The sequence below is a fragment of the Falco naumanni genome, chromosome 9 (assembly GCF_017639655.2).
Source record: "Falco naumanni isolate bFalNau1 chromosome 9, bFalNau1.pat, whole genome shotgun sequence".
In the NCBI taxonomy this organism is placed as follows: domain Eukaryota; kingdom Metazoa; phylum Chordata; class Aves; order Falconiformes; family Falconidae; genus Falco; species Falco naumanni.
In genome coordinates, this window is record NC_054062.1 from 23,427,953 (window position 1) to 23,452,150 (window position 24,198).

Below are 24,198 nucleotides of genomic sequence, written 5' to 3' on the forward strand. Positions count from 1 at the left end.
GGTGTTCTGACATGCTTTATCTATGTAAAGATTTCTGGGTTTATGTGAAGCTATTTACGGATTATTGATTTCAAAAATAGATTTGTAACTAAAGAAAGATGCATCGTATTTCAGTTGCTTGGAGTTGAGAATCTTGCCTGGCTGGCTGCTTGCTCTCTTAGATGTTTATTCCAGTGGCTTACCAGTGTATGGAGTGATGCAGTCCTTCTTATTTTTCCATCTCTATTTGGAAGGAGGAATTTGTATTCAGGGATCAGGTTCCGTGTCTCTTACCCACGCAGGCTGGCTGATTTTTATACCTTTGAAGCATCAGAACAATTTCATTGAAGTTCGTGGGACTTTTTGTGTGAGTAGGACTTTTGGGTGGGGAACATCCATCACAGTATCTTTTGTCAGTTGTTAACTGTTTTATTTCAGAGCAGTAAGCTATTGTCACAGTGCCAGCGGAGCCTGCTAGGCTGTGAGAGTGCCTTTGAGTTCATGTAATAGAAAACTTCAGCATAAGAGTTTTTGATTTTATGCTGTGTGAACATTAAAGATTTTAATAGATCAGTCAGGGCAAAGCCTGAATGTAGAGGTAATATCTTTTATTAGAGCAACCAACAGAGCTTGAAAACTTAGACAAGCTTGTGTGCCCAAGAGCTTGTCTATTTTTTCCAGCCATACCAGTTGGTCTAATAAAAGTTATTGCCTCTGTCTACAAACTTTGTCCTGCCTATGAACCCTGTTCATCGCAGCTACAGCAAAATAGTGCTGGATCATTAAAATAACTCAGGCCTTTCTTGCTTAATTATGGAAACTCGGATTTTTGTGGTTTCCTCAAGTCTCAGCTTTTTGAATCCCACCACACACAAAATGATGCTGTCTGGTTTCTCCTACTGTAGAGGAGGGTTCTGTCACATAGGAGCTCTAACTGCTTCACCAATTCCTCATTTTAGAAAGGATATTAAGGTAGCCTGCTAAAATTCTTCTGCCATCTGGATTTTAAGGTATTTTGTAGGTATTATTGGTGAACTATCAGATGTCTGACATGGATGGTGTTGGGAGCAGTCCTATCCTAGTACCTGTGTCAGCATCTGTGATGTGGCGTGGTAGTGATGGGAAGCAGATGAAGAGGGAAGAAGAGGCTGGCAGGACAGAAAGTGTCTGGCTGTGGCTGCTGCTGTAAACCTTTGAACCTTGCTGTGTGTCTGGCTGGGTGAGCAGAATGGTGTAGCCCTTCTAAATGGCAGGAAGCTTGGACCTGGACTTGTTTCAACTGGTAGACCCAGACCCACAGCTGTCTAAGAGTCCTAAGACCATCCATGCAACAGCTTTTTCAGAGCTATATAACATGTCTTTTTGAGGCCTTAAATGTGTATGTCTTTTGGATCTGAATCTGTAGCTCTAGGTTAGTAGCTTTGCAATAGCTTCAGGTAAGACCAAGGTGGTGATATCTGGACCATCTTGAAACACCCATGGGGTGGATGGTTTTCCATCCTCTGGGGTCACAAGCTCTTTCTGTAGTTTGTAGTCTTGGGGTCATACCAGATCCCTCACCATGCTGCATGTTGACCTGGAGCCTGTCACTCTTGCACAGGCACTGCTCCTCTCCCGAGGACTGCTGCAGCCCGCGCTGCCAGTAAGGAGCCTTGCTGCAGGCAGCAAGCGCCCTGCCTTTGAAGTGGAACAGGTTGATGCTTGGGAGCTGTTTAGTTCTGTGCCCTGTGTTGCCTTCCATCTGCCTTTGGGCACGGCTTAAATAGCTGGTAATTATTTATAAGCCCTTGGTGGCCAGGGCCTGAGCTATTTTAGAAGCTGCCTCTCCCTGCATGCCCTGTTGTGGAAGTTGCGGCTGGCTGGAATGGCGCGTCACCCTCTCGCTGCGGTGACCTCCTCTCCTGGGTGTGTTGCAGGGAATTCGGGGGGGAGAGCTCTCAGCTCTGGCATGCAGTCCCTTGGGCTGCCTGCCAGGGCCTAAATTTGGTGACCTTTAGGATGTGGCAGAAGATGCGTTTGTAAACCTTGGTTATAGTAACTGGGAGACAAGCAGAGAATGCTGGAGGAGGGACGAACGTATTTTTTACAGACAAGCTGTTTGCTGTCTGATTTTTATGACCAGCAAGTAGCAGGTAAATGGATAACAAATGCAGTGGCAATTGCAACTGTTGCTCGTTAATAAAATTTAAAACTAAAAAAATTATATGGATTTTCTCTAGGAGACCAAGCAGGCGTGTGACCACAGAAAGCACCATGGCTTCTAACACTGGTTTGGGCACTCTGCTGAAATCATCTCATTTCCCTTCTGTAGAATGAGGGCAGTCATATTTTAAAGGTGTCTAGAAATGATGCTGTATCATTACCCGTGTAGCTTGTGAGTGGTTTTGTTTCTTTTAAGGAAGAATTAAGAAGCCGAGCCCTGCAGTCCAGTAGTTGTGGACTTACACAAGAATGTGGTTTCATGTTATACCAAATGTGGTGTAACTGTGGGGTGCATCTCCTGCCCTGTTCTTCCCACTGCCTCCAACGTAATGTTGCAGCAGGTTGAGCTGGGTTCAGCCTGCCGACCAGTGGAGAGCTACCCAGTTTTGTTTGCTGTTAGTTGGTTAGTTTTGGTGGGTGGGGACCTGGACTGGTGGGCTGAACTGACTCACTGTGGGGCTGCTTCATCATCCCACCTGATTCCAGCAACGCAGCAGCACAGGTGTCTGGCTGGAGGAGGGGGTGAGCAGGATTGCCCTGGTATGCTAATAACACAATTGGGAAAGGTACCCCTGTTTCTTTACTGCACGGTCTTCCTGATGAGGAGGACTGTCCGGTGGTTTGGTTTTGATAACCAGTACTTGTGAAGGGATGCAGATGTTTGTGAATATCTGCTGGCAAATATTTGCGTTGCTAGCGTTACAGGTTTGCAGTGTGTTCTTGCTCTGTCTGAATTTGGTTGACCTGCAGAGGACAAAAGATCAGCTTTCTACTTTTCCTTCCAGTTGTTTCTGCTAATTTAGCATCAGTTTGAAGCTTTGTCTTTGCTCGGAGATCAAATGTCCAGGGACAAGGCTCTTTATTTTTACTGTGTGGTAAAAGTGGCAAGGTCAGTCCCACTGAGGTTTGTAGGGTTTGCCCTGCATAATTTATCTCATGTACAAAGGGTAGGTTTTCCATCACCTGTAGCTAACCTAACACATATTAGTAACTCTAGGATCAAAAAATACCCCTTTTCAGCAATGAAAACAAGGTCTCTGTTTCTAAATGCCTTTTCACCACAGTGGATGGGAATGTCTTTGCAGTTCCAGCCATGTGGAAAAGCCTTCCCAGCTCTATATTTTAACACCGTATCTCATCAAACATCTCAGAAGAAAGCATCTTACTTGACCTGCAAACTCGGGTCATTTCACCGGGTACTTCGCAAGACTTCCTGAGTGGCATTGCATCTCTGTGTCAGGAAACACAGCTTTCTGGTGAAATAAACCTTGAACTTAAGCAAGCTTCTCTCTTCTACTTTTTTCAGAAATAAAATAAACGTTTGAAGATGACAACTTCATGGAGCGACCGACTGCAGAATGCGGCAGACCTTCCTGCAAACATGGATGGGCATGCGCTGAAAAAGTACCGCCGGGAAGCCTATCACCGGTAAGTTGTTCATGTAACCCCAAAACTAAAGTGCCGAGACTGAGGAAAATAAACTAAACATAAACCCCACATTTCTTCTTTTTTGTTGTTGGTAAAACAGAAAGGTCAGTCTCACCTTCCTTGCAGAAGTGTTAGTGGAAGAGAACTTAAAAGACAGCACAGTATTGGCCTGTAGGAATTTACAGACAGTAGAGTTGAGATACATGTACTAGAGCGAGTGAGGGTTAGATTTTGGGATAAAATCTTTCAAGTCAAATACTCAGTGGCAGAAGTGTTACACTAATTATTGCCGTGCACAGTGGGAAAGCATAGCCTTAGACACTGGAATGCACAAATATGAATAAGGAGGAAATCAAATGGGATCAGAACTTGAGTGTATGAGAATTATATCTAGAGTGATTACTTGTGGGCATCAAAGGAACACGTAGAAGCACTAGGCAGGATCTCACCCTCCTTTTCTGTGGTAGGCGTGCCTAAAACCATCTTTGCTGTAAAACACAGTCTAAAAACCAAAGCAGAGTACGGAATTAAAAAAAAAAATTATCACTCTCATTTTATAGTTTGGGAATCAAAGTACAGACACTCGATTGTTTTCACAAGATCATGTTGGAGGTTTGGTTGAGCCAAGAATTTAGCCCACAACTCCCAAGGTTCCAGGCATAGAGCATAAAAGATGGATGCAGTCTATATCCTTATCAGATGTCTGGACTGTTAGGGAGTTAAAAACAACAGCATTGAGTAATTGTCAGCATTCTGTTTGTGGGAGGTGTATCTCCAAAGTTTAGCTTGTTCAGTTTGAGAAGTCATGCACTATGATGATCAGTGTATAGCGTATATTCAGCAGGAGCCGGGGAGACCTGTGTCTGATACAGAAACAGAAAAATCAGTCAAATTTCCCAACCTCATGCTTAAATGCCATGTTGCATTTGTGATTCATATAGGGTGATATTTCTGAGGAAGTCTTTTGGAAGTGTTAGATATCTTTTGATTCTCCAAATGGAATCTAATTCGATCAAAATACCTTAGCATCATACAATAGACCAAGTTGTGCAAGCTGCAGGGTCTAAGGCTAAGTAATGGCTCCCTGTGATGCATTTCTGAAGCTTACCAATTTCCAGTGGTTATATTTGGGCACATGTCTTAAGTGGTGACATTGTTTGAGTCTGTCTATGTCAGTGGGTTTGTCAGATACGGAAATGTGTAATGAATGTAACTATATATACTATGTAAAAAGATTTTAAACCATTCCCTGGCCAAGAATCTTCACCTTGTTGAGGTTATTGACAGGTTTAGTTTTGTGTCATAATTTTACTTAGACTTTAATTGTATTAATCCTGATTTAGACAGATGGAAATGAAGTAAAGAGTAAGGCCTATTTATTTTTTTTCCTAAATATTTCTTCCAACATTTGTTATGGTTGGGTGCTGACAGTCTGCTAAGTGTTGTACAAGATCCAAAAGAAGCAGTGCTTGTCCTTAAGAGCTTGCACATTCACGTCCTCATTGTGTTTACCCTTATTCATATAAGAAATCTTTACTTTCAGAAAGAATTTCCTTATGGAAGATGAGAGTGCACTCATATAAAGCAGGGTTTCCCACTAGGTGCTGGGATCTGGCAGTCCAAGATTAGTCTGTGGTATGGTTTAAGTATCCCTTTTTAGAATCTAGAAATGTCTTACTGAAAACATATTGAGCAGAAATGTTGCTAGCACTTTAGAATTTCATGGAAAGCACAACGTTGGAAATACGTTAAGGGGAGGCACATTTTTGTTTTGAAGTTGCTATCCTGTTTTAAAAAGAAGAGAGGGAGGGAGGGAATGAGACTGGGAGAGAATGAGAGAACCTGATGCCAAGACTGTAGTATAAATCTGTGCTATTAATGGCTTTGGTGTACCAGTTTCATGGGAGTTATTTTGATAATCTAGTATTGTAAGAATCTGAAACAACCTCATGCCAGAGACAGTGTTGTCAGATTTCTATTTCTGCTATTTTTTGTGATCTTAATGTTAACAGATGTGCTCTTACTTCAAAGATAAATGCACACTTAACATGATAAAGTAGGACCAAAGTTCTTTCACCTAGTTGTTTTATATTCTGTTTTTCAGTATTTTAATAATTGTTCAGATGTAGAACATGTGTGCTGGTCACAGCCATCAGTTCTAGGATGTACATTCATTTCAGTCAGCTCCAAGTATGCTCTGACTCTTGGATACTGCTGAAGCACTGTCAATTTTATGAAAAAGAGAGATATAAAAGACAAGTCATTAATTGTCAAGATTCTTTTCTTTCTCTTCCTTCCTTTTTCTTTGTTTTTCTTTCTCCTTCAGTCTCTTTTTCTGCCTCTTCTTACTCCGTCAGCTGAAGAAAAAAACCTTGAAAACATGAATGTAAAGTGACTTAGAAATAAAAACAATAAAGAAGAACATTGAATTTAAAACTGTTAAGGTTTTTTTTCCCCCTAAAGCTTGTCCCAGTGATGTTGTGGGCCCAGTCTGGAAGGCCGGTGGAGCTTGGCAGCTGGGCCACATGTACAGATGAGCATAACTGGGGCTAGCCAATACCAATGTTGGAAGCCTAGTTGGGCTCAGAGTCATTCATAGGGATTTTCTAAATGCTGCTAGTAATGCTTGGGTTTTCTGAAGTGTGAAATTTTAAAAACTTGTTTCACTGTTTGTTAAGTTCGTGCTTACTTATGTATCAGTGGAGATAGCTAGACCGATTGATTTAACTTTCTGGTTCTCATGAACTACGCTAGATTTGATATGCTTGAATAGTAAATGTTGAAGCAGCATAAAATAAGGGGAAAAGTTTCCAACTCAAGCAAAATAATTTGCCTTAAAAAATAAAAATAATGTTCCTGTGGACAAGAAAATTTTATAACATTTATAAAAATGTAGCTCTGAAGGTGCCACTCTAATAGTCATATTTTACTGTGGTCATTCATACTAGGAACGTGTTTTTTCAGGTGTTGCCCTTCTTATTCTATCATACTTGATGGATGGATGTTCAACATATAATAGTGTTGGCAGAAATCCTGGTTGGGACTGGTTTAACTGGTGTAATGCATACTGACTCAGAGTATGACGACTATATCATAATCACATCTGAATGCCATAAGCAAGAATGTGCAAAATTAAGTATTTATAGCTTTTTTTCCTCTCGTAGCTGTTTTCCTCCCAAAAGTTTTGCTTGGTGTTTGAATCAGTTTGTGTAGATGCTTAAGGAATTAGAGTATTGAAGGTTTTTGATGAAGTAAGAAAGCTTGTGAATATGAACACGTATCCTATGCTGTAGAGTTCAAGGGCTGTAAAAGCAACGTCAAGAATTAGAAAAATCTTTAGGGGAGGAGAAGTGGTGGGGTTTTAGTTTCAGGGTGTTCCTGATGACTTTAGCGAAGACTTTCGGTTAGCTAGTGTTACTATCAGCCACAGACCTCGTTATACAACATTGTTGGCGCCTGTTGGAGGTGAGGTCTAGAGATGAATTAATATACAAGCTAGATGTTATTCATTCTCTAGCAGAGGTCACTGGTAAGAGGATACTGCATTACTGTGCTATTGGCAGCATACGTTTTAATTCGGAAATAAAATGGATGTGTAGCTATTAGGTGGCTTTTCCTTAGTGTGTGTGGTTGTGAGGCCACCTCCCTCATGCACTGCTTGTTGACTTTTCCGGGTAGAGGATAATCACTAGATCATTTGTTCTGGAGGAGTACTGTCATTTAACGTGATTGTAATTAGGCAAGAACTAGGTTGACTCTGAGCCACCAGATTGCCCTAGTGTCTATTTTTTAACTTGGAGTGAGCACTTCTAGGCACCCTCTGGATTATCTCACATAGCTCTTTAGGGTTTAAATAGCAACCACATCTAGTTAAAGCAAATAATGGAAAAAGTTGGTGTTCCATCCACCCTTGTTACTGACAGTTACCAAGATCCAGGAAACAGGTATTTGCATTTATATTTATTTATCTGCAGTTTTGGCTTAACAGGGCGGTAAGGCTGAGATGGCCTTTTTGTTAAACATACAGACTTTGGGATGCTTTTACCATTTTGCATCAGAGTCATTTGAGACTTCTCATCCTGAACATGGGGTTTCTATTGTTTTAGTTTTGTTTTCTTGCTCCGTTGTTTACTGGCTAGCACAGGGGATGTGGCATCGTGAGTCCTAATCCTGATTCTCCTGCTGACTGGTCATAGAGTATTGAATAAGTTACTTCAGAGTTTTGTGTTTCAATTTGCTGTCAAAGCATCTTGTGGTGGTAATATGAGTTAAGTGATTTAAACTGTTCATATACACTGAGATTCTGGGTGAAAAAAGCGGTATATAATAACGACAAAGCAAAAGGGTTAGCAATTATTTGTTTTGATTTCTAGGGTTAAAAATGTGGTTTAGTTTGTTCAAATTTGTAAAACTCTGGGCTATTCACTGCTAATCTTGTTTCTTCACTTGATTGATACAAGATCATTAGTGCTTGCAAACAGGTGGAAATATTATATAAACTAGGCTATGAGGCTTGAAACTGTTTTATCATTAGGGTAGCTATATATAAAGTCTCTTTAAAGATCAGTTCATTGAGGTGGCAAATGAGAAAAAAACCCTTTACCGGCCTGAAAATGCTCTTTTCATCAGACGCATTCAGATAAGTGATGTGTGGTATTTTGATGTAACTGTAAATGAGGCAGCTGTGTAGACACTGCTGGCTGTGGTCTGTCCTCGTATGTCTTTGTGCAGCCTTCTTGGACCCATGTGGTGGCATGTGTGTAGCGGAGGGCAGTATGTGGTGCTCTGTTTGTTTTGCTTTTGTGCTTTGAACGCTGGAGAGAGGAGGGAGAGGGAGTGTTAAGGTGGCAGAATGGGTGAGCTTATGAGAAAGCAGAGCACTTGCCAAATTAATAATAAAGAAATTACATCGAAAATGTCCCATGATCCCTTGCTTTAATAGTTTCACAAAGCAGACGGGTGTTATTTTGGGATGGAATCCATATGTGAGCTTCTTGGCACTTTACTGTTGCCTGGGAAGAAAACCCAAACAATGGAAACAGAAATGGCCAAGGCTATCTCCTTCCATCTGATTCCTGCTGAATTTCAGAGCGAAGTGCTCATAGTCATGTTTCTGCATCAGACTTTTAAGTTCCAGCCCTGATTTTCCAGTTTTATGTCACTGTAATTGTACGAGGATGGTTAGTCTTGTGAAATTGCAGGGCATTATGTTGGAAATATTACTAGAAGTAGCCAGGAAAGTTTGATGCTCTTCTTCTGTCTCTCCTATCTGATACTGCCTATGGTCATCTTGAGGCCAAACACTCTCTTTAAAGATGATTACAAACATGCTGACCTGTCAGAATTATTCCTCTTTGGTTTGAAGAAGGAATAAATGGAACTCTGAAAATCTAACACTGTAAAAAAAGGACCAAAATGGTATGATAAATAGTAATATATGGAATGGGCATTACCTGCCTAACAGGCAAGACTTGGCAAAAGAAAGATTACATTGGCTTTAGTACTTTAAAGTAGGTTATTTCTTATCCCCTCTAAAACAGGTACCAAAGCATCCAGCACCCAAAGACAAGATGTTTTGATATATATTAGTATCTTAAAGGTTTCTCACATGATTTGTGCCAGATAAATAAGGTCAGTGAGGGACTCAGATGAGTTCACTGTTGTTGTTGGAAGTCACCTGTAACCAGAACTGTACCGTCACGTAGTGAGACGTCTTGCTCAACCACACAACATCTGGGGACTAGCTAGTACTACTGAGAACATTCAGTTTTTATAGGAGTGGTAGGATCTTTATTTCATCATTAGCCTTTTTAAAGAGTCCGTGGGGAACTTGGACATGGGAGGCTATTAAAAGCTAATCCATTTAGTTCCCTCTTTTTCTTTTTAACTCTTCTAGCTTATTAAAACATGGAAGTTGTCCATATAGTGAAGATTAACCAAAGTGCCTAAACTTTGAGGAAGCAGGAATCTGAGCCTTCTGGCGAGTTAGTCCTTGTTCCATGGCTGGCTTGAGCCCAACTGTCCGACACAGTCTTTTTTGAACACACAAGTAGATGATGCTTAGCCAGCTCCCACTGTATTTGCTGTTCCACTCAGCACTGTTGCAAGTTTCTTTGTATTTATTTAATTTCCAGTGAATCATACTCTCCTGACAAAGAATGTTTCTTGCTGCAAGGTATTTCTAGACTCATTTGGAAAATCGTTATAAAAGTGCTTTGTTCCAGAATCCTCACCTCACATGATTAATTTTAATTTGCTCGCTATGAGTTGTTGTGAGACATGTGCCAAGTTCCTCCTTATATTGTATAATTCTGTGCATTTTGTTTACTTTGTTGGTCATATTACAATAATACTATACATGCAGATTGCATCCAGGGCACAGAATGCTTTTGAGATTTTGCACAAATAAAACAGAAACATTCTCCCTCCCTGCATTCGCTCCTCTCCTGTGTTACTCGAGAAGAGTTGGGATTTATGTTCCTGCTTTGGAATTGATTGACAAGAACAGTAACAAAACCAAGATCAGTTCTCTTGTAAAAATATAAAGGGCCGTGGATTGCAGTGTTGAGGATATCAGAGCTCTGTGACTCCTTTAATGCATGCTCAGCAGTTCCTTCTTGCAGTGCAACATATTTTTCTCTTATCCAGCACAATCCATAGAGCTCAAAAAGAAAACACTCTCGTCGTTGAGAGACTTCTGCTGTGGCCAAGCTGCAGGGTTTAGTCTTTGAGGAAGAACTCATTAGGGAGGAAATGTGCTTCATGGTTTCCTTTAAAGAGCTCCTCGAGGCCATTTTTCTAAAGGTGTCGATCTGTGCCCAGCTGAGCTACCCCAAGTCCGGGCTGCTGCCTCCCTGCTGCCCTGTGTGCTGGCTCAGGGAGCTGATGGGGCTGGAGGTGGTCCCTCAACTGGCTTCCCCGCAAGCACCAACACCTTGGACCACCCCAGCCACACTGCACAGGGAGTGCAGAACGGAGGGACGTTCACAGGCGTGTTCCGCAAAGCAGAAATATAAAAGCTTGGTTTTTCATCAGAATGGAAAGATGAAAACAAGAGAAAGGCAATGTCCTATTTAAGGAGATGCTCTGGTTGCAGACAGGTGTGGAGCTGGGGAACTGGGTGTAGGCAATACCTATGTCTGACTCTCAGCACAAAGAATGGAGAGGGTGTTTTCATGCTGTGCATGCCGTTGGATTGGTCTTACTCCCCAGTGCAGTTAGATGTTTAGATCAGCTTAATTTTTAGCTTTAGTGCTCTTGGTTAAAATGATTATTTCCTGGATGGAAACAAACAAAATTGGGGGAAGCAAAAGTGTGATTTCTTCTGATTTTGGCAAGTGGAAAAATGATTTTAAATTAAAACTTCCTTGCCTGAAAATGTTGGGTGACCTTAGTTTTCCTCGTATTCTGACTTTATCTCAACTGTTTCTAATTTGGAAGCTTCTTTCATTGCTGTTTATCTAGTTGAGCTGTAAAAAACTTGTCATCTCATCCTTTCCTTTAGAGACTAGAGGATCTTTTTTATCAGGTGGTTAAGGTTCTTAGGGTCTTAGTGTTGGTTTTGCTTTATAGTCATTAAAAAACAGCTGTTGTCTTTTCTCTGTACTGCGTCTTCTGTGGAGACATTACATTTTGGTAGCCAACAAAGACATTTGACCAGTATTCTTGAAATCAGTCTGAGCAAACTTTTGATTAGGATCTAAGCGAAGGTTTGAAATGGGCCAAGTCTGCAGCTTCTGAGAAGCACTTGGTTCTTCCCAGAAACTGTTATGGTGATTTAATCTCAAATTTGATCTTTAGTTTCTAGGATAATGCAGCTATTTACTGCTTTTGAGTAAACCCCTTGAATTAAGTTGGTCAGCTTCTGGGAGTAACTAGTTGTATCTACTTAGTCTCTTGTGTCTAGGGGGGCACTGTGCATGGGAGATGTCTTTATCAGGACTTAAAGTTGAGGCCCTGAGTGCCTACAAAATAACCCAGTATCTCGCTGGGCTTTCACAAGAGAAGTGAAATCGGTTCCAGGGTTTTTTGCCACTGTTTAGTCTGCCATTTAATCTGCCAAAGCACATCCAAGTTTAAATTGATGAAAGTGTTCTCATTTCCTGTCCCGAACGTGTTGTGCAATAGCCTTCTTTAGCTTTTTAAAATATTTGCTCTGTTTCACTCCAGCATCGGTGGATGAAGTAATTACCATGTCAAATCAGTCAGTAGGGCGCCTTGAAACCTGCCAGGTCCTGTGCACTGTTGGGGCATGATTAGACCCTGCCACTTATGGTTTCTAGGTCATAGGCAATATTTACGAGTTGATGGAGAAAGAGATCTTCACCAGCTGTTACCAAGAGTGGGGCTGGTATAGTAATTTTCATGGTTTAGTCATAAGACTTATTTTGGAACAGAAATATGCTAATAGATGTTCTTTTCATTGCATTTAGTAAACTTTTCCAGATCTTCAGCATCAGTGTGTGCTGATTTTTTTTTTTTTTTTCAGTCCCGGGGTTCAGTTTGTAAATACTCTGAAAGCAAGCAATGAAAAGATGTCAGAGGCTTGGAGATCTTTCCATAGTTTTTGGTCAGTTTGGTGTCGTCATCATCTAAACATAGGCAGGCTGGACTGGAAGAGATCTCTTGGGTCACAGCTCCCTTGTTTTCGCCTTTCACAGGCACTGTCGTATTACCCTTTTTATAAGCGCATTCAGCTCCATCTTAGTGCTTGGGTTTTGTCCTCATTTGGGAAACCGTTCCCAAATGTTGCAATTCTGAAATGCTCTTCTGAGCTTCTTTAAATTTCCCTTCCTATTCCTGCCCTGTTCAGAGGGATGGAAAACTATGCTCTGGGGTTAAGCCTAAAGGCAGGAACAAAACTGGACTCCACCGGTTGGACAAAAACTGTTGCTAGTGTCTCCCAGAGGTATGTTATTCCTTGTTAATGCTCTCCACTTGCAGAAACAAACTGCACACATGTGACATCAGAAATTGTGTCTTTGAATTAGCTAATAAGTAATGCTTTCTGGCACCAGCAGCAACAGAATGTAATCATCTTCGTTACACAAAGTATGAGACTGTGTTTAGTACCAAATAGCCTTTTGCGTTGGCTTCATGTAAGTCAGGGCTATCTCAAGGTTAAAAGACAAACAGATTCAAGTTGCAGATTTGGATAATTTGCTCCACCTTCTCAAAAGCCAGCTATCTCAACAGCGACTTTTAGTGATTTACAATCCCATCTCATATTTCCAAAAGACATTTCTTTACCAGTGTCCAGTTTTTTTTCCCCATCACTTTGTCTTGTTTAGGTAATACATAAATCTATCAGAAAAGAGCGTCATCTATAACCTCTGAGGCCCCTTAGTGACAAGCCCCATTGTCAAAGGCAGGCACTTTGCCAGGAAACTGTGACTCCCAGAGAGAGTGTGCAAGGTTAGGGGGAAAGTGTGCTATTGCCAGAGGAACTGTATTCCAAGTGGATTTGTGTGGAACAACAACGATATCCAGTGACTGGTTAAATTAGCCACAGATGTGTTTTCTAGAACACCGTCCAAGAAGATATACAGTACTTTAAGGCTTGGTTCAGACATAATGATCTTCTGAAGTCAAATCAGATCCAAGCAAAATTGCATTGGTACTAGGGAAGCTTTAAAGGAATTGTGTAATACGATTCAGACAAGTAGATGAATCAGACGGCTGCAAACTAAACAAGGAGCACATCGATGAAAGATGAGGTAAGGCGACTTGCATAGAAGCGTGATAGTTTCATGTTAGCAGTTTGCTGTTAAAATGCGAGCTGTGCTGGATTGACACGGGCGGTTAAATGGGCACGTTATGCCGGCCACCTGCCCGGAACGTGCGTGCGGAGGAGAACTGCCCAGTGGTTTCTTTCAGCTTTTCAGAATGTACGAGTGCCTCGTTTTGCACTTGCTCTCTCCATTGCTGTATCGCTGTCCCTGCGCCACTCCTCCTACACGGCAGTGCTGCCGATTTCAGTTTTTAAGAGGATTATTACTCTGCTGACGGCAATGCACTTATTAAATATTTGGAGCTTTTCACATACTGAAATCAGAGTACAGGTGAAGGCACTGGGACTTTCTCCTTCAGGACGATTTTGTCTCGGCATCACAGCTTGTGCAGTACATGGGATTTCTGTCCAAGATGGGTGTTGAGGAGCTCAGCTTCCATCCTGCAGCTGAGTTGTGATTCTCGTTCTTAAAGTTAGATAAGACAGACAGCGGAGAGAAGTCTTGTTGAATTACAGATCTGCTATATGGTTTAAAGTTCTGGAGAAACATAAGCAGCTTAGTTACTGTGGTAGTTGGAACAGGAAGCAAGAAAAGCTTTTGTTGTATTCTCTGACCTATTTCTTTACCATGTTATTTACTTGAACTAAATTGAATACCGTGTATTAAAATGTTGTCATAAAAAAGGGCCTGGAAGTATTCAGCTTAGATTCTCATTGCAATAGGCACTAATAGTAAAAGTGGAATTTAAGAAGTAGCAGTTTTGTCAGGGAGTTGCAGGGGACTTATAATTAAGAAGAAAATTTTTCACAATAGAAATAGCATATTCTTGTGGATGAAAATTTATCTCAGGCGCTGATTTTCAGAGCTCTGTTAAATGTTTTTTAATGTTGTTGGTGCAAATACGGAAATGGATCTGCATAAGTTTGCTTGCAATTTCCAGACATAGTTCCAAAGAGGGCTCAAATGCTGTGAGTTTTTTCACAGAAATGTTATTTTTCTTTCCTTGTTGACTCTTTGTAATAATTTGTTTTAATCAAGCAAATTGTATTGCTTCCCGTCCTCTGCTTTCAGTTTCCTTTCACTTGAGCTCTGAATTTTGCTTCAGGAGATTTTGCACTTCTATTCTTAGGAATTTTTGCAGGTCACATGCAAAGCCGTGTGTGTGTGTGCATGCATGCGTGCATGTCTTTAGACAGCATACCAATAATTAGAACAACCCTGCAAAGTCATGGCTTTGCTTCAGGAGAACTCACAGCAAAAAATGAAACTTGCCTCTGTTTTCAGGTATATTTTCTGATGTTGACCTAAGAGAGCCAGACATCCTGACAGCTGGCAGAATGTTTTGGTTTAAAAAGTGATTATTTTGAAAATGCTCATGCCCATGGCTTTATTCCTTCTCTTTTTACAGGGTCTTTGTAAATAGAAGTTTAGCCATGGAAAAGATAAAGTGCTTTGGTTTTGATATGGATTATACGCTTGCTGGTGAGTATCTTAATTTTTTTTGTCATTGATTTAGTTTGGAATATTGCCTCTTCTTGAGCAAAAACCAGTTATTGGTGGGGCTGCTTCAGTTAGCAGGTGCTTCTTCTATTAGCAAATATATAATTCACTATTAATTGAACTTAGGTGTTTGCCTTAAATTTGTTATGTGCAAGCTGTATTTGGTCACAAGTTGTGTTGTAGTACAGTTTGAAGTGATTATGGCTGTCAAGGAAACCAAAGCTTAATAAGTCTAATTGCTTCCTGAGATCCCACTATATTTTGATATTGCCCCTGCAAGCCTGGCTTTGAATAACAAGGTGATTTCTCTTATCCTTGGTGCATATGGCAGGCTACATCTTTAGCCAGCCGGTTCTCCTCTGTCCTGGCAGGGTCAGAACAGGTTTTCCTCTTTTCTCTTCTCCTTTGGCCACATTAGTGACTCGTTTTGAGAAGAGGCAAGGCAGGGGGAGTGTCTTGCGTCAGCTGAACAAGTTATTTTAGAAAGCTTTGCGCATTCCTTATGGCAGATAGCCTTTGGGAAGTTGCATAAGACCTTTTAGTTTCATGAAATTTTTTGCGTGACTTCTCCATCTTTCAAATACAGAACAGGTAAGTTCTCTGAGGCTTTTGATGAAGGGAGGAGATAAAGTTACTGTTTTCTGCATAATCAGATTTGCATGATGTTATGTATTTTAAGGAAGGAAGAGATAAAAAGCCCACTTCCACTTTCTTAGGTTATAGTATCACACAGGCTGTAACTGAGGATGTCATGGACAATCCTGCCTTCTTTCTCATTACCACTTCCAAGATTGTGGATAAGAAGTTACTATCACCCTTGATATTTCAATTTAGAATTGTGAATATAAACTGAGAAAATGTGAGGTAGAGCGTCAGGGTCACCTAATAATAGGTTAATGCAGTATGTTGACTATGGTCATCTAGTTACTGTGTTTACTGAGAAGGAATGAGAGATGAGTAATATGGCTAGAGGCAGTGTGAGGGTCACAGGAGCCACGGTCAGTGGCTGAGCAAAGGGCAGGAAGGTTTCCATGTGCTCATGGTTCAACACGGTGCTGCAAGGAGTAGTTCTGGAGGCTGTGGCAGGTAATTGCAGTTTGTATTTAGATCACTTGCTTTTGTTCTTTCAAGCAGTTACCCATGAAAGCAGTAGTTATGTATAAAAGGTTTAGTTGTTCAGCACCTCATTTATACCTCTGTTTAAAGTTCCTGCCACTTTTTAAGTCATGGAGTGTATTGTTGTTAAGCTGTCCTGGATCTGACTCCAGGCACGTGCTTTCAGTGTTTGTGTTTCCCAGCTGTGACAGCCTTGTGGCATTGCCTTTAAGGAGTGCAAAACAGTTGTTCAAGAACAAATGCTTAAAAGAGAAAAAAACTTCTAAGTTTCACTTCTGTAATGGAAAAACAACTTCTGTGCCTTTTGCAAACTGGCAGCATTTCCCAAGGACTCAGTTGATCCCAGTGGGACTGGCATGGAGCATGAAGCATGTTGCTAACTTTCATCCTGACAGAAGGAGAGCTTCAGCACTATCCTCACTTCTACGATTGTTCATTTTACTCAAGTGTTGCTTGTTCCTGTAAACACAGAGCAAATGTGTTGTTATCCACAAAATGTTACTTGGTTGATGAGAGGAAAAAATGTGAATGTTACAAGCGTTCTAAAACAATACCCAGGAACATAGAAACCTAGGGATTCCAAGGCTGGAAGATCACAGTGCAACAGTTAAGCAGTCAGGGTCGGTACATTCAGGGGAGTTGAGTGATAGGGTATGGTGCAGAAAAAGAAATAGGATGTGGTCTGAGCAGAAAACTGGAAATCTGGACTGCTCTGGAGTAAGCTGCTGTCCTATGACTTCCTCTGTGGTACAACAGAGATAATACTTGCAGATCATTTTACAAGGAGCTGTGAGAATGTAATTAGGTTGGAAAGCCTTTTGCAGATGAAAACCATTATGCCTGGTAAGTACTATTTTCCTTTCTTTTCACTTGACTGGCAAATTAACATACAAAATTCCCTGTTTGTCTTCCTCTGTCTCAGAGTCATCCTTTCTTTTCCGTGTGTGCTTTTCTTATCTGACCATTATTTGCTATATATAACTGTTGCACACAAGAAAAATTGCTTATTTGTTGCAGGGGCTTTAAAGAGTGTAGTGTTAGAATATGATTAGAATAAATTAATCTGAAATTATAATAAAGTGGGGCAAGTGAAGTGTTACATTAGTATGTTGTATTGCATTCATTAGACCCTGTTGTATTTTCTTTCTTGGCATGTTATCTCTTATACACCTTTTCACATGGACATGCTACTGTCTAGATTAAAAAAGAAAAAACAATGTAAAAAGCTAGTTTATCTGTATTTTAACATCTGGAAATGGCATCTGCATACCAGATGGTGCATGCTGAGCAGAAGCCTTTTGGACACCATTCAAGACATTTAAATAGACCAAGGAAGAAGAACAGAAGCGTCTCCAGTGTCATCAGCTCCTCATCTAGTTTTCTGCATTTGTACTTTCAGATATTGCTAAGTCACTTTTCTATAAAGTTGTTTAAAAATATCCCAAGCACAATATTCACAGTCAATGATTGAAAGCAGTCAGAGCCATTGACTCTGCCAAAAACTACATGCCAGATGCTTTTCCCACTCTCTGTTGTGAACTTTCACATCAGAAATAAACTGATGACATTCATCCCATAGCTGACAGTCATACACTTCGACATGTCAAAAGAATTATTATTATTTTGGGACACCCTGAATTACTGTCTTGTGAAGAGGAGGCTGCGGTGTCAGTAAAAGAAAACACATTGTCACATTGTCCAATACCTAAGGGGGGCCTACAAGAAAGCTGGAGACGGACTTTTTTACAAGGGCGTGTAGCAGCAGGACAAGGGAGGGTGGCTTTAAACTGAAAGAGGGTGGATATAAATTAGGTATTAGGAAGAAATTGTTTACTGTGAAAGTGGTGAGTCACTGGAACAGGTTGCCCAGAGCAGCTGTGGATGCTCCCTCCCTGGAGGTGTTCAGGGCCAGGTTGGATGGGGCTTTGGGCAACCTGGTCTAGTAGAAGGTGTCCCTGCCCATGGCAGGGCGCTGGAACTAGATGATCTTTAAGGCCCCTTCCAACCCAAATCATTCTATGATTCTGTAATTCTTCTCTCTTTGTTCTTCCCCAATCAGTGGCCACTGGCAGCACCCTAAGTCTTGCTTAGGAAGTTGTTGAGTACCAAAGAAGTCAGAATCACTTGACTTACTTTGAACTTCAGAAGTTTGAAACAGTTTTGGTTTTGTACTTTATGAGTTTAAGGACACAAACCTACTTCCAGTAACACTGTTATCTGTCTAGAATAATCTAATTTTGGTAGGGACATGGCATTATAATTTTTAAGTATATTGTAACGGGTACTACACATATTCTGCAGTGATCATGTGTTCTACTACTAGCATGACTGAGAATGTCAGCTTGCCAACTGACAGCAGTTTTAGTGTCATCATGTTACATTGTACGTAAAATATGATTTCATGCGTTGTTTTGTAGGGTAGTATTTCTTAGCCTTATTAAATTAAAGGACCACAACTTAAAATTGAAAACAATCAAGGCTGTCTGATATAGCATTGCCACAGTAATTTTGTTTTCAAGTCAAAATTAGGTTAAATTTTGAATTCTTTTTAATAACTTCTATGTTTTCTCATTGTGTTTGTCTCTTTCCTTGCATAGGGTTGAGAAATACTGTTAATGGATGGGTTGGGCAAACAAAGTCTTGAAGAAAAGAGCCAGAAGGTTTTTGCCTCCTCTTCTGAAAAATTATGGACATTAAATTGCTGAATTCATAACCGCTGTGATTACAGCTAGAATTAATTTGACTGCTGGGAGCTCAAAATAAAATGAAAGCAAATTGAAATAACTCTCACAGGTTTTAGATCCCTTGTTTTTCCATAAAAGGTTGCTGTTGCATCCTCATGGAGTTAATAAGATCTACATGTATAGAAACTCCCAAGTCTCACTAGGTTTATGTGCTGGATACACTAATCCTGGAGGCTCAAAAATCTGCATTGTATATGAAGTTGACTGTCCCCTTCCTGTTCAGTCTTTTTGGTTTGCTTGTGTTAGTGAATCACATTTAATACATAAAAAAATGGGGTTGTTTTAAGCTAGGTGTTACTGGGAGGAAAGTTGAAGGAGCAGGAAGAAAGCAGTGTTTGACTGTGGTTTGTGTGCTTAGTTAAAGAGTCGCTGCTTGAAATCTTGGATGGCTTGACCCAAGTGGGATCCATCATCTGTTTCAGCCCTTGCTGTTAGCAGAGGTTAAGACAAGTTCCTGTGATGTTACGCAGCCATCACCCCAGCAGCCCTTCATTCTCTGACGCTGACCTTGCTGCCTGCCAGCCAAGAAGCGAGGCCCATGCCGATTCCCAGAGGTTCCCTTGCTCCTTGGAAAGCAATGGTGTTACACCAGGATCTGCAAATAGCTGTGAAGGGCTGCGATTGCTGTTAGGACAGAACTGAGAATTTTTGCAAAGTTCCTCTTCAAATCCTTAAGTTAGAGATTTGAGAGTCCTTTTGTAGTGCATTTTTGTTTGCTAACTAGCAGTTTCTTTTATTATCTGAATGATTCATCTCTACTTATTCGTCCTGACCGGCTAGAAGACCAATTGTCAGTAACAATTCTGATCTGCCTTCCTGTTTTACTAGTACTTTCAAAACAGCCCATGCTTTGGTCAAGGAGAATGTTGCATGTAATCCAAAAGATTCACAACCTTCTCTGTTTTGTGTTTACTGCAAACTGTAGGAAGAAAGATGAAGGTATATCGGTAGAATCTTCACTGCAACACTCACCTGAGGTTAGGAGTTGGTGAGGCTAGCTGGAAATGCAGCAGAGAAATTGGTTTCATGCAGCATTTTATTTGGCTACTTCCTTCTCCATGTGAGCCACACTTGTAATTAGTAGGTCTGGATCCAAGTAATGCAGGAGGCCTTGGCATTACTAGGTCTTAAATGGGACAGGTTGCACAATGAGGTGATGGATAGATGTCCCTTGACAGCAGCAGGGCTAAGGCAGTGGGGCACTCAAACTGGCAGTAATTTCACACTGGGCCATTGGCAGATGGAGAGGGAATTAGTAAGAATTACAAACTCAATTGTGCTTGAAAAGATTCCTCTGTGACTACCCTCCTTCTCCAAAAGTTACGGCATTGTTGAAAGTTTTCTATCTCTGCGCTAGATAAGATGTAATGCCAGTAGGCAGGATGCTTTCATTTGGAATGCTTTTCCTGTACTTAAATCACTGCTGCTTTCATGTTCTTCAGAAATCAATAATGAAATTATCCTTGGCTGCTGAAAACTGTTTCAATAAAAGAAAAGGGGAAATGAGGCTTGAAAAATACTGTTTTTGTTGTGTGCAAATGTGATTAATACAACATAATCTGATTGGAATATAGCTTGTGTCCTGGAAACATTGCCAACTTAATGCCAAGATTTGGTGCACTGCAAAGATTTTATTGCAAAATTGCTTATGCTTTCAACTGTAGCATTTCCCTTCTTGTTACATGGGAAGAGACACAGGAAAGACAGCTTTAGCCTTTCCCAGCTTGCTCCAAAGTGCAACATGCGTAAACAGGTTTTGCCCCTTCCTCAAGTAGGCCTTTGTGTCTAAGCCATCCCTGCAGTTTGGAGGAGAGGGAGATTTTTCACACCCACATTTTATTTTTGAAATTTTTTTTTTTTACCTGTTGACTGTGGAAAAAATGCACTCAGCCAGAAGGCAGGATTGGCTTGTTGCTGCCTATGATCTGGGAGGAAACGTGGCAGCTGAATTGAGGACTTGTTCTTCAGTTGCTCTAGTATTTTTACTGCAGCTGAGTTGTACCGGTTTTCTGTGCTTTGTTTTCCACAACCGAGAGATGGGACTAAGGAATTTGTACCTTGTATAAAAAAATTCTGGATTGCACAGATGAAGTATAAACATGGGAGTTTTATACATGTAAGATTGAACCAAATACTTTAAGGAGCTGCTGAGCTTTGTAACGTAAGCAACTACAAAGAAACAGTTGTTCTTTGTTCAGATACTGTTATTATCTTTAATTATTATTATTATTTTATTTAATTATTTATTACAATTTAATTATTTAATTATTATCTATAATTATTATTATAGGTACTGGGCTCTGATACAAATGTTCTAACAAGGCTCTCCTGCTTAGATTAAAGGTTTGTCTTTAGTTTCATCATGATGTGAGGGCTACAGGCTTTGGGGCTCCTTTGGGGAGCAGTTTTGCTTCTTCTTGGTTCTGTGGATAATATAATTCTTTGTGTCATACAGAAATAGAATGGTGGCTAGAGAAAGGAATCTGTAGATGTGACAACAGTAGCCTTCAAACTGTCCCAACAAAAAATGAGAGATGCCTTGACTATGGCACATCTGCTGTCTGCGTTTTCACATTTGCATGTTTCCAGTTCAGCAGGTGCAGATTTTGCAGATTTCAGAGACTGGTTTAGCCATTAGTGTTTTAAAGCTGAAGGCAGATGGAGAAGCTAAATTGTTCCTAGTATGCTCTGAGCAAGGTGTTTTTTCAAATACCAGTGCAGTGCTTGAGTGGGTATTGTCCCAGCTCTGTGTTGCTGCTCTTCGGGAGCTTGACCATTTAAAGCTGTGTAATGAGCAAAGTGAGGTCTGGAGCTGTGGGATCTCACACGCTGGCATTGGGAATGAGGAGTGGAGAAAGCATGTGTTGCTTGCTCCCTCCCAGTAAATCACCAACTGACAAACTGCTAATCTGCTGTCTGTGGATTCCTGAAGAATCAGCCTTAGACAGAAGCTGCTGAAAGAACAAGGCTTCACAGTGTAAGGAAAGTTTCAGAAGCTGCTACATTCTGTTTTCTTGCTCTTAAAAACATGAGAATACAGCAAGCTGGGTCAGCAGGCTGTCGGTGTACTGCCAGAAATGGAAGTATGGAGGTATTTTTCACTCTAATAGACCCCCTTATCTAGTAATCTTAATAACCACAACAGAAGTACTATTAAGTTGCAAATGCCCTTGTGATGACACAAACAGCTTACTCTGTAGGAGGAACCAGAGCTGAGAGTACAGAAGGCTTTAACTGTGAGATCACATGTGTGCTATTGCTTTGTGAATGCCTTATTTTAGCACACTACAGAAAAACTTATGTATGCGGCTTATCGACAGCGAGGGCACTTGTGCTACATATAAGCCCAGGATTACACTGTTAAACAAATGTGTAGCTTTTGAGGCTCACTTTCTTACGCAAATACGGAGAGAAATAAGAAGCTGGATCTGTTTGGACACTGATACACCTGAACAATGCCTTAGATATAGTGTATAAATAGCTACCACACCTTTAAGTAATTTCCTTTTTATTTCTAGATGCTAGCAAATTATGTTTGAACACGAAGCTCATGCAATCATTCTTCCCTGTTCAGGAGTCTTCATTGAAGAACTAAGCCCATACTTTGGCACACTAGTTTGTTTCCATGGAAATGCAGGGATATTTTCAATATGGGATTATGACTCCCAGTGGGCTGTATCTGAGAGGGGTAACTTGTGAAGGCCACTTGTTAAGCACAAAAAAAAAGATTCTTTTGTCAGGGAAACCATAAAATACTCCCATAAAAGAACAGGTGACTATGTAGTCATCTTCAAAATATTATTCCAGTGCAAAGGAATGTTATGCCAACTGTTAAAAAAGACAAACTGAAGTTTCCTTGAAATGCAGAGTCCGTCTGAATTGCTTCTCTCAACATGCAAAATGTGACCTCAGTGCTGCTGTTGTTACCTCAAGCCATGCATTTTTATTCAGCAGAAGAAATCTTTCCAACACTAAGCTCTTGTTTTGCCAGTCTCTGAGGCATATCCAAACAGCCCAAATCTTTGTTACATCAAAGGCAAATAAAGTGCAGCAGCAGAAAGCTAAAAATATCTGGAATATACCAATGAGAGCACTAATAAGCCTGCTTTGGGAAGAGTTAAAGCTGATGATACTTGACAACTTGTTTTTAAAACAAGTAGAAGTGCAGCGCTAAAACCAACCTGAAGTTAGACCCAGCAGTTCAGAGCCAAGCTGAACATAACAGTCCTGTGTCAGTCCTTGAGGCAACAACAAATCCTGTCTTTACAGATCCTTTTAGCATGCAGAGTGGGAGAATAGGAGCTGATACGGTTCCAGGTTAGAGGTTTTAGAGCTGAAAGCTGTGCTGTGTACTTGGGGATGTTTGCAGGAGTATTAGAGGTAAGGAATTTTCCATTGGTCTCGGGCTGCAGAGTGGATGCATAGCTGCTTTATGGGCACTGCTGCAGCTGGGGACTGCAGAGCCTTTGTGCTTCTCTATAGGTTTCCACTCAGAACCCTGTGTTAGGCATTGACAGAAAAGGGTGCTGAGGAGCCACTGAAGCTCAGATCCAAAAGATTCAACCCTCTGATGATTAGTGAGTCTTGCCTTAACTCCTGTTAGCAGATTTGCTGTCAAAAACATCGGTGGCCACGAGAGGCTTGGTGCAAGATGTGGCTGTTCATGCACAGCAGAGCAGCTTGTGTGTTAAGCATATGAAAGTATCCTGGGATGCACCTGGAGCCTTTCTCAAGATCTTGTTTGTTGATCAGGACAAAGACATAATTTCTAGTGACATAGGAAAGGTACATTAAATATTGAAGTGTGCTTAAAGCTCAGCTTTGTCATACTGCACAGAAAACTTAGTGTTTGAAAAGGTTTCTTTGGGTAAATGAAAATTATGATCAATATGGCAGCAGTTTCTTCTTATTTCAGGTTGAAAAATGCAAAGAAATGAAACATACTGTTGCTATCCGTTTTGTTTGTTTGGGTACTATGAAAACTCAAGTATAGGCTGAAATACTACAATTCTACTTTGCATAATACAGTACGTTTTTATTTATGGTCTAGTGGTTAAAATCAAAACCCAAGAGTCAAGAGGGCTGGGGTCTGTTCCTGGCTGTTTTTCAGCTTGTTTTGAACACAGACAAATCCTTTATGGTCACAGTTCAGCTAAGTCCATCATCAACAAATGGCAAGTTAGTGATTCACTGCGTTCCTAATTGAAAACATATGAGTTGTCCCATGGGTTTTGTTTGGGATTTCACGTTTACCACTTTGTCAGTTTGTTTACAGGCACTGAGCTCCCAGGTCAGCACAGCACAAACGTGCACGACTCCATTGCCCTGCATACAGGGAGCCACGTGTTCATGTGGGCAGAGATGAACTGAAAACAGTGCTGTACACAACAGGGCTTTGAACAGGAGTGTCCATTTTTCTCTTTGTGTCTGGTGAGGATGCTATAAAGTGAAATGTCTGCAGCGGCTATGGCAGAAGTTGAGGTAACAGTTGATGGGTC

General features: G+C 40.8%; 1 protein-coding gene across 7 annotated transcripts in view; it reads left to right on the forward strand.

Annotated features, from left to right (window-relative positions):
• NT5C2 (5'-nucleotidase, cytosolic II) overlaps positions 1-24,198 on the forward strand; it is a 63,420-nt gene that overhangs the window by 17,189 nt on the left and 22,033 nt on the right. For 6 of the 7 annotated variants that reach the window (XM_040606916.1, XM_040606917.1, XM_040606919.1 and 3 more), the window contains 2 exons: positions 3,488-3,609; positions 14,749-14,822. In XM_040606916.1, coding sequence (XP_040462850.1) covers positions 3,509-3,609; positions 14,749-14,822 — 175 coding nt within the window. In that variant the 5' untranslated portion in view covers positions 3,488-3,508. Of the gene's footprint in view, positions 1-3,487; positions 3,610-14,748; positions 14,823-24,198 lie in introns of those variants that run through there. The other variant, XM_040606921.1, reaches the window with a different exon arrangement.